This window comes from Musca domestica, unplaced genomic scaffold, assembly GCF_030504385.1.
Source record: "Musca domestica strain aabys unplaced genomic scaffold, Musca_domestica.polishedcontigs.V.1.1 85, whole genome shotgun sequence".
In the NCBI taxonomy this organism is placed as follows: domain Eukaryota; kingdom Metazoa; phylum Arthropoda; class Insecta; order Diptera; family Muscidae; genus Musca; species Musca domestica.
Window position 1 is genome coordinate 2,196,715 of NW_026712418.1, and position 11,121 is coordinate 2,207,835.

Consider the following 11,121-nt stretch of genomic DNA (forward strand, 5'->3'; position numbering starts at 1 on the left):
CTTTTGTACGCTTGCTAACAATATAATGAGCTGTCACTGGAATAATTTTAACAGCTATCGGACGAGTGGCTTAGAAATGACAGCAGTCTGAAATTGGTCCCAGTTTTTTCATCTCACTCTGAATAGCAATTTTATTTGTTGTAAAAGATTAAAATGTCTCCGTCAAATTTTGTGAGATTCGATTCAGATTTGGATATGCATCCCATAAATTAATTCCCCCTGAAGCCCAACTATAACTGCTTTAAAGCCAAATGTTGATAGGTGGTATGATCTACTTTAAATAAATTATTTTGTTACGGAAGCTTTTCAAAATATGTACAGTGGTGTGGGGTATCATATAGTCGGCCCCGCCCGACTTTCCACTTTGCCTTACTGTTTTTTTTTTTTTTAAATAAAGGTACAAAGAAAAGTCTCAACCTTATCGCAATTTCCCTTCCTGACAATTTTTTTGATTTTCTTTGCGAATCTCAAAGTTGTAGAGCCTAACAATGTCGAGCTTGCCACACAAATTCTTTTTTTTTTTTTTGAGTGTGTTTTTGAAAAAGTTTATCTTGAGAAGCACTCGTCTCAGGCTGCAAGGCGCTAAAAACAAATTAATCTTCTCGGTCAGTTTATATTTACTCGCCATGGCTAGCGCAGCAAAAAACATCTACTTCGCGGTGGTGGTTATTTTGATATTCGCCAATATACTTTGCGAAGGGAGCACATTAACAGCCGTAACACCAACCGGTCGTTTAGTTGGTGGCACTGGTGCAACGGCAAATGTTGCTCCCTTCATTGTGTCGCTACAAAAGGATGGCATTCATTATTGTGCCGGAAGTATTCTAAATCAAAATTGGATAGTAACTGCCGCCCATTGTTTAACTTCGCCAACTCAGGTCAGGAAGAGCACTCTTGTGGCCGGGAGTATCAATGTAGCAGGTAGCGGCTCGACCACCCAGAAGAGATCCATTGATTATTATGTAGTACACGATTTGTATTTGGGTGGCACCACCCCATACGATATTGGTTTGGTCTACACGAAAACACCCTTCAAATGGTCAAGTGCCGTGGCTGCTGTTTCGCTGCCCCCCAGCGGTGTGGTTCCCACTGGAAATGCCATCATTTATGGCTGGGGTAGTACATCGACAACAAATACAGCTAAATATCCATCCATCCTGCAGGTGGCAACAGTTCCCATAATATCATTGCAGTCATGTGAGTCAGCGTTGGGAGCTAAGGGAAGAGATGTTCACTCGACAAATCTCTGTACTGGGCCTCTAACAGGCGGCATAAGCATTTGTACTTCCGATTCTGGTGGACCACTGGTGCAAAAAGTCAACGGTAAAAATGTTTTGATTGGCATTGTGTCATGGGGCAAGTTGCCATGTGGTCAAGCTAATTCGCCATCGGTGTATGTCCGAGTATCGGCATTTACTACGTGGATTGCACAAAACCAGGTGGTACCATCTACATTGGGCTAAGAAAAGTAGCGGAAATGCTGGCTTATCATTTTTTTAAATTACATTATAAATAAATGTCGATAAAACAATTAATTGAAAACTCAGTATTACTTTGTATTTTGTTGGTGGAGCCCTTTTAAGGGGATTTATGATTTGCAAATAAATTGAGGTGTTATCTTCAAGTTTTGCCTATATGGTTTAATATGAATATATTTTTGATAAATACCATTGTAAGCAACGCAGTTGGCGCATTTCGACTTGACGAGAGGGGATTTTCCTTCAATGACTAATATATTTATATAAAAAGTACCTTTTAAAATATTAAAATATACTAAATGTGGCAATTACAAAACAGATAGATAAAGTTACACTAAATGCAAAAGAACAATTTAATTTTTTTAATACCCACCTTAGTGTGGAGGGTATATTAAGTTTGTCATTCCGTTTGTAACATTTTAGACTCTACAAAGAATATGTATTCTAGACCATTTCGTATTAGGAGATGTGTTCGGTATTTTGATGATGATTTTATCGTCATTGTTCACCGGAATTGTTTCAAATTACGTATTTAGAATTCGTAATGGGATCTACAGTCTGAGACAGAAAATTGTCTACGCAGGTCCAGGTCCCACATATCAGTACCTCCCTATATTTGGTATTTAGACGAGTTTAGGTACAATACCCTCCGAAATTGTTTGAGATGTCGTATTTGAACTTCCTAATGGATGCTACAGCCTATGACAGAAAATTGTCTATGCTGGTCCAGGTCTTCGCACAGCTCCGATGTAACGGTACATCCCTATATACAATATTTTGATAATTTTAACGACATTATTTACCGGAATCGTTTCATATTTGGTATTTGAAGTTCGTAAGGAATACTACATCCTAAGTCAAAAAATTAGCCATGTAGGTCCACGTCTTTATATAGCCCCCATATAACGGTACTCCCCGATATTCGGTATTTTGATGATTTTAGCGACATTATTTAACGGAGTCGTTCCAAATTTGGTATTTGAAGTTCGTACTAGATACTGCAGCATAAAACAGAAAATGGGCCATGTAGATCCACGTCTTCGTATAGCCCCCATATAACGGTACCTCCCGATATTCGATATTTTGATGATTTTAGCGACATTATTTACCGGGATTGTTTCAAATTTCGCATGTGAAGTTTGAAATGAATACTTCAGCCCATGCCAGAAAATTGTCTGTGCAAGTCCACGTCTTCGTATAGCCCCCATATAACGGTATCCCACTTTGTCGTATAGGCAATCGGCATTTCTAAGATGTTAACAGAATTTTTAACGGATTTTATTTATTTATTTATTTATTTTTTTTTTTTTGGAAATTTCCAAATTTGTACCAGATGGTGGAAGGTATTAAAAGTTCGGCCCGGCCGAACTTACAGCTTTTTTACTTGTTAATTTATGGACTCGAAAATCGCTGCAAAGATTTTCCTGAAACCGTGTAGTACTACATCGCCTGAAAGTAACATAGGCTATATAAATTTTTGAAATTCACTGGGAACTGCTGGTGGCAAGAATCGGAGGTATCTCCCAAAAATTTAGATTTTATATGCACATATCTATTGATAGATTACAAATACAGTCTCCAAATTTTAGAATGCATAACGAAATTTAAAAAGAAAAAACATTTTCCAAATTATATTGAAATCGGTTCAGATTTAGATATAGCTCCTACATATATTTTCGACCGATTGCGTTTATTTGCTATGTGCCAAACATGCTATGTATCTCTAATTTCAATGAAATTTGGAATGTGTGACGGAATTTAAAATGAACATACGTTTACCAAATTATATTGAAATCTGTTCAGATTTGGATGTAGCTCCCATATATATTTTCGGCCGATTTCATGAATGTTATGCACCAAACACGATATGTATGTCCGATTCCAATGAAATTCAGATAGTGTGGCGGAAAATTCAGATGGATTTGGATATAGCTCCCATATATATTCTCTCCCGATTTCACATATTTGATGAACCAAACTCGGTACGTGCATTTAATTTCAATGAAATAGGGAAGGTGGGACGGAATTTGGTGTAAAAGTAAATTTTGTCAAATTATATTGAAATCGGTTCAGATTGGAAGGTGATTTTATTAAGAAGCACGTACCCACAAAGCCTTTCCAATGGCATTAGGCTAACAGTAAAAAACTACACAACAATTTAATTGAGGATACGATTATTACGGGGAAGTATGTTGCCACCTTGAATTCTCTAATTGCAACAGAAATGCCACTCAACTTCAAAAGATTCAGTTTCCTTCACGTTTGACATTTGCTATGAAATTAATAAATCCGAAGGACAAACTCTTCGTATATGCGGACTAAATTTGACATGTTCCTGCTTTTCTCATGATCAGCTATTCCCGGCATGTTCACGCGTTGGCAGACCGAGCTATTTCTTTTTTTTTTTTTTTGAATTTGTTTTATTTTTTTAACCCAACAAATATTCGTATATAAAATTTTGAATGCATATAAAATCAAAGGGGGTAGCGAAGCGCACCGGGTTCAACTAGTTTGCGTATAAAGAAAAACGATTTCACCTTTAAATGACATTATCGTTATTAATATTCATATTTTGTAATGATGACCTTGAATCTTTTTTAGGAATAGTCACTTGCTGCGGACCATGTATCTCTCTTTTTGCAGATCCTGCTGCGGGCGTTCTGGTGGCAATATTTGTAGGTGGTTTTGTTGCTGCTGTTGAAAGAACTGGGGATAGTTTTGTTGATGCTGTTGGAAAAGCTGTGGTTGTTTTTGTGGTGGTTACTGTTGTGACTGACAAGAGCCCGATATTCGGTATTTTGCTGATTTTTGCCACAATTTTTCACGGATTTGTATATAAATTGGCATTTGTTGGCCATGATGGGTTCTAGTTCCAGCGGCGAAAAATTGTATGTATAGGCAGCCCACATATAATGGTACCTCCCGATATTCGGTATTTTGATAATTTTTGCCACATATTTGCACGAATTTGTCTAAAAATTGGTATTAGTGGGTCATAATGGGTTCTAGCTCCGGTGGCGAAACATTCTATGTGTAGGTCCACGTTTTGCTATATCCCCCATATAACAGTACCTGCCGATATTCGATATTTTGATAAAGATTGGTAGTTTTAGTTCATAATGGGTTCTAGCCCGGTGGCAGAACATTTAATATTTAGTTCCACGTTCTCCTATAGCGCAGATATAACGATACCCACCGATATAGTTTACTATAGAGTGCATGATATCACTTGGAGAAGGATTATATTAAAAAAATATATATCAGAGCCGAGTTCCACAAAATGGAAACGTACGTCCCGAAATTCACTCTATTTGGGCTGATATTTGCCACTATTTGCACAATAAACCTGAAATCCGATTAAGGATATATATGGCTTAGCCGTTCTTGATAAAATTTGGAAAAGGTATTTCTGAACTCTATATAATATCTGGTACCAAATATCATTGCTGTAGAATGCATAGTACGAATGAGAGATGAGAAATATATATGGGAGCTATAGCTATATCTGAACGGATTTTCACCAAATTTGATTTACATGCTTCTAGACTGAATTCGGTCGGATGTGCCAAAATTCAGTCGTTTGAACTTATATTGGTCATTTGGTGCACAATTAACCCGAAATCGGTTGAAGATACAGGATGAGATGAAAAAACTGCAATCAACTTCAGACCGCTGTCATTTCTAAGCCACTCATCCGACAGCTGTTAAAATTATTCCAGTGACAGCTCATTAATTAATCGACCGTGGCATCAGAATATATGCCGAATATTATCGCGAAAATATTCTGGAGTATGTATTAAAGCCTTGGGCACGCAAATATTTTGGCCGCAGACCTTGGACATCCAACAGGACTAAGCAGGCGCTACCCAAGAATGGTTACAAAATGAGCTTGCTCGCTTCATTTCAAGCGCACAATGGCCACCAAAATCTCCGGATACCAATCCGTTGGACTATTGTGTCTGCAGTATTTTGAAAATCAAGTTTGGCACTAAAAAATAAGTGTCGATCACTTTATGCAAGCGCTTCGCCGGGAATGGGCAGGTAATTTGGACTTATATTGGCTATTTGGTGCATAGTTAACCCGAAATCGGTTGAATATATATGGGAGCTATATCTAAATCTAGTCCGATTATCACTAAATTAAATATGGTTCGTCCTTGGCCAAAAAAATATTGTTTGGAAAATTTCATCTCAATCGGATAATAAATGCGACCTGCATTTTGTTCACAAAAATACATGGACAGACGGGCTGAGATGCATAAATCGACTCAAAAAGTGATTTTATGAAGATCCTCAAAAGTAATTATGGGTCTATCTCGCTTCTTCTCCCTGTTACAAACAAATGCCCAAAGACATAATACCACTATGTGGTGTAGGGTATAAAAAATCATATTTGGTACTAATGCAATTACATGACCCTCATGGAATACTGACTCACTGTTTTTAATGTCTCCATAGGCCTCGAAAAAACCGTGGATTTACTATTGACAATGTCACAAAATATCTGTAGGAAAAAACATTGCTTGTCTACGCTTGGTCAGTAGTACTGGTGACAAAGTCAATAGTAAGTCCGTAGTTATTCACCCTTGATATTTCCAACATGGCTATTTGACAATTGCAAAAACTCAGGGAATAAGCTATTTGGGAAATGGTGGAAATTGAAAATAATAAGATAAAGTATTTATCTAAATATTTATAAAAATGTGTACACTTTTAACAATTGGTTATCAAATACTTGGAAAGCAGAATTTCTGCACACAATTTGATTAGTTCTTATTAAATTCTTTTATTTAATTGCAGATATGTGTGCTGTGTATTAAAAAACTCGCGTATTTTCTTATCAATAATTTTGCTCACCACCCTACATTTGAGTGCGGTACAGGTACAACATGTCTTCGATTTGATTCAAGTTGAATACTGCTCGAATTTTCAATGCAATGCAATTTGAGATGATAGACATTTTGTAGTTGTTAGAAGGGTATAAATGTCGCCCAGCTGGAGTATGTTTACATATCCAAATGATAGGCAAAAAATAGCCAAAATGGTGTCAGAAAAAAGGTAAAATGGAGGTAAGGTAATACCCTCCGCATTTCTATATAAAATATCTGAATTCAAACGTGTAAGACAGTTTGAATAATGCTGTTATCTACCATGGTACAATGAAGAGAAGGTAGGCTCATGGTACAATGAAGAGAAGGTAGGCTAACTTTGAAAAAATTGCAAGTATAGAGGTCTACCTGTTTGGCTTGTAATGTCAAAATTACTATCAAAACAATAAAAAAGCAAACAACTTGTTGCATTGATTTTGAATAAATAATTTAAAACCGCGAAAAATGAATGAAAGGTCAAAATTTCTTTTCAAAATCATGTTCTATATATTTCTTATGGTTTATTTCGCGACAAAAACTGTAGATTTTGTCGATGCACACGTTGCAATAAGCATTTTGAAAACACCCGAATTTGAATATTTTCTGAACAATTTTTTTGTAATTGAAAAGAAAACACACACATAAACAAACGAAGTTGACTTATTAAGCCAGAAAAATAAAAAAAATTAAAATCATATGGTAGTTCTGCCCTACCTTGAATTCATTGTACCATGTTATCTACCAAATCTTTATAATACCAAATTTGAAACAATTTCGTGGGTAAATGTAACTGGGATTATTAAAATACCGAATATCACTGGGTATCGTTATATGTGCGCTATAGGAAAGAGTGGACCTATATATACTATATTCCGCCACCGGAGCTAGAACCAATTGCGAACTAAAAATCATAAAAATGCCGAATATTGGAAGGTGCCGTTAAATGGGGGGCCATACCAAAACGTGGACCTATATATACTATGTTCCCCCACCGGAGCTAGAACCCACTAGGACATACAAATACCAATTTTAAGACAAATCCGTGAAAATATATGGCAAAAATCATCAAAATACCGAATATTGGGAGGTATCATTATGTGGGGCTATACAAAAATGTTTCGCCACCGGAACTAGAACCCACTATGACCTACAAATACCAATTTTTAGATAAATCCATGGAAAAATGTGGCAAAAATCATCAAAATACCAAATATCGGGAGGTACCGTTATATGACGGCTATATCAAAACGTGGAGAGATATATCTCATTTTCAATACCAGCTATCCTAGACACAATACAAATTGTTCTGCCAAATTCTGCTTTATGTGAAATAATGTGGGTTGTATCGTGATTTAAACAAACAGACGGACATCGTTAAATCGACTTAGAATTTTATGCTGATTATGAATATATACACCTTATGGGGTCTACTATGAATATTTGGGGATGTTACAAATGGAAATACAAAGTTAATATACCCTACTTTTCAAGGTGAAGGATAAAATTAGTGTTTATTCACATTGTTGACCGTCATAAAAATGTTTCCGCCGCGTTTCCTATGTAAGAACCCAGTACTTCTGCATAGTATGTTGATTCCGCACGGGATTTGAAATAAATCCGGTCGTGAAAAAAACTATTTTTTGGATGGTAAATCTTGTTGAACAAATCCAAACACTCACGATATCGAAAGAAAATTTACAAAAGCTAGTCACTCACTTTCGTATCAGAGTGCGTTCCACAAACATTTGTTCGTTCTTTCGTGACTCAGTGTTACTAAATATACCTTTGAAAAAAATAATCGCGTAGTTAATCAAAAAATCGCAAAACTGACAGTTTTAAACGCGAAAAAGCTGTAAAAAATACAACAATATGTCAGCTGGCTCCGTCCGAACTGACAGTTCAGTTTTAAACAAGCTAATTGTAAATAAACAAACAAAATACAAGGTGATATAAAAACAAGTTAAAAAGCAGTAAGTTCGACCGGGCCAAACTTTGAATACCCTCTACCATTTGAAACGAATTTGGAAATTAAAAAAATTAAAATCCTTAAAAAATTCTGTTAAATTTTAAAAATACCGAATATTGCCTTTATATGGCATATTAATCACGCTATCTTTCGAACGAATTGAGATAGAAGGCTAAAATTTTACACACGTATTTATTTTTCCAGTAGGCAGGTTAAGTTCGTAAATGGGCCATGTAGGTCTATGTTTTCATATAGCCCCATTATAATGGTACCTCTCGATATTCGGTATTTTGATGATTTTAGCGACATTATTCACCGGAATTGTTTCAACTTTGGTATTTGAAGTTCGAAATGGATGCTACAGCCTATGACAGAAAATTATCTGTGCAGGTCCACGTCTTCATATAGCCCCCATATAACGGTACCTCCCAAAATTCGGTATTTTGATGATTGACATTGTTTACCGGAATCGTTTCAAATTTGGTATTTGAAGTTCGTAATGGATACTACATCCTAAGTCAAAAAATGAGCCAAGACGTGGACCTAGTCTTCATGCACCAATATAACGGTACTCCCCGATATTCGATATTTTGATGATTTAGCGACATTATTTAACGGTATTGTTTCAAATTTCGCATTCGGTATTTTTAAGATTTTAACAGAATTTTTAACGGATTTTATTTTATTTTTTTATTTTTTTTTTTGGAAATTGCCAAATTTGTACCAAATGGTGGAGGGTATTAAAAGTTCGGCCCGGCCGAACTTACTGCTTTTTTACTTGTTTTAATTTTTATTGAATGAAACACAAAACGTCGGAAATAGCATTAAATCTTAGAATAAGTTTAGAATTGCTCGAATTGGTCATCTTTGGTACAAATTATGGCCTTCAAACGGCCAATGAAACCGTCACAGGCTGCCCGAATGTTGCACTACGGCACTTTGGTCCATTCCCGGCGAAGCGCTTGCTTGAGGTGATAGAAACATTTGTATTTTTTAGTGCCAACCTTGCTTTCCAAAATACTCCAGACACAATAGTCCAACGGATTGGTAGACAACGAATGTTTTCTGATCGGAGAAAACCAAATTCGACAGTTCACCACTTTCGGCCAAGCGAAGCAACTCTTTAGCTGTTTTGATTCTGTTTTCTTTCTGTTGCGGTGTAAGTTTCTGCACTTTTTGGAATTTCAATGGCTTTACCCCGATCTCATTTTTCAATATTTGCCGAATGGAATATTGCGATATGTTCAGCTCACGAGCCATTTTTTGACCACTGCGACGCGGGTTTCGATCAAGTCGCTTCTTTATTTTTCGAACCATTTCTGTTGATGTTGCTGTTTTCTTCCGTCCACTTCTTTGACGTCGAGCTACGCTACCAGTATCAAGGTAATGAGCAATGGTACGAGACACAAAAGATTTATTCACATTTAAATGCTGGAGTGCTCTAACGATAGCAACTTGTGGGTTTCCAGCCAAATATAAAGAAATCACTATCACGCTTGAATTCCATCACGAATAACTTTGTTTCTGGAAAATTCTCACCAAAATGCTTTTGTACGCTTGTAAACAATATAATGAGCTGTCACTGGAATAATAATAACTGTCGGACGAGTGGCTTAGAAATGACAGCAGTCTGAAGTTGGTTGCAGTTTTTTCATTTCAGTAATATTCCGAGTTTCCCAGTAATTATGTTAAATTTATTTATTTATTCCAAAAATTAAAAAATGAATATTTCTGTTGCCCTATATTTTATGGATGATGTTGAGGAGCCTGCTGCTCCAAATATTAGCAATTCTTAGGCGAACTCAGGATTATTTTTCATATAATCAATTAGTACCCGCAATTGTGTTTGAGATGATTTTTTCAAGTTGGAATTGAGGAAATAAAAAGTATATTTGTTGTTCACATATTATAATGGTATTTAATATTTTTGCTCACCTTTTTGTTTCCATTTTCAATCATCGCAATATTTATGTTGAAACAATTCTCCTAAATTATAATTAGACGACAACGTGGTAGAAGAATATTGGTAGATGCATCAACGCTTGGGAACATTGATATGTCAAACATTTCAAAATGTTGTTTCAAATAAAAGTAGATTTTTATATGTATTCTTATACGACGTCAATCGGAGGTTATTATAATATGCGTTTATTTAACAATTTTTACAAATTTGAATAATTTTTCATTCTAAAATTTCAATTGCAAAATGTGTTTGACAGTTCATTGTCCCAGCAGCTGTGTTGATGCGACTACCTGTATTCTTCTACCATGGACGACAGCAATCACACAAGTGACGGATTTTGACATTTGTCTTCGCATGCATGCGAAAGAAAATAGATAGTGGAACGCAAAATTATACTGAAATGCTTACGTTTTCTTTCGCTTTGATGTTCGTACAATTTTTTGTTCTGATGTATTTTAGTGGAACGGAAATCAGCTGCTTGTCGTGTAAAAGTTGTGCGAACGTGTTCTTTCGATATGGTGGAACAGGCTGTTAGTTTAAGCATTCTCAACTCTCTCCATAATATTTATCGCTACATTATTTTTGGATATTTTTTTAATTTTCTCTTTTTGGTTGTGTATGAATACGTAAACAAAAAAATAAGCTGAGCTGCATTTATATCCTCATAAGAATGTATATAGACACACAATGTGAACCCACTGGGTATATTGAATCCAGTAGGTTAATCTTCAATAGTATAGTATAAACGAGCTATTAGCCGACTTTGCTGGATATCATTGAGTAGCTATTGCCTTTATGTTTTGAGAGTCTTTATCTTAGGAAATATTTAGCAATAAATTGATAGAA

The 11,121-nt window shown here is 35.8% G+C and overlaps 1 protein-coding gene across 1 annotated transcript; it reads left to right on the plus strand.

Moving 5' to 3' along the window:
• Window positions 1-596: 596 nt before the first annotated feature.
• Window positions 597-1,547, plus strand: LOC101893185 (trypsin). Its single transcript, XM_005178879.4, has one exon. It carries the CDS (start codon window positions 627-629, stop codon window positions 1,461-1,463), a length of 837 nt encoding a protein of 278 aa, XP_005178936.2. The 5' UTR covers window positions 597-626; the 3' UTR covers window positions 1,464-1,547.
• The last annotated feature ends 9,574 nt before the right edge of the window (window positions 1,548-11,121 follow it).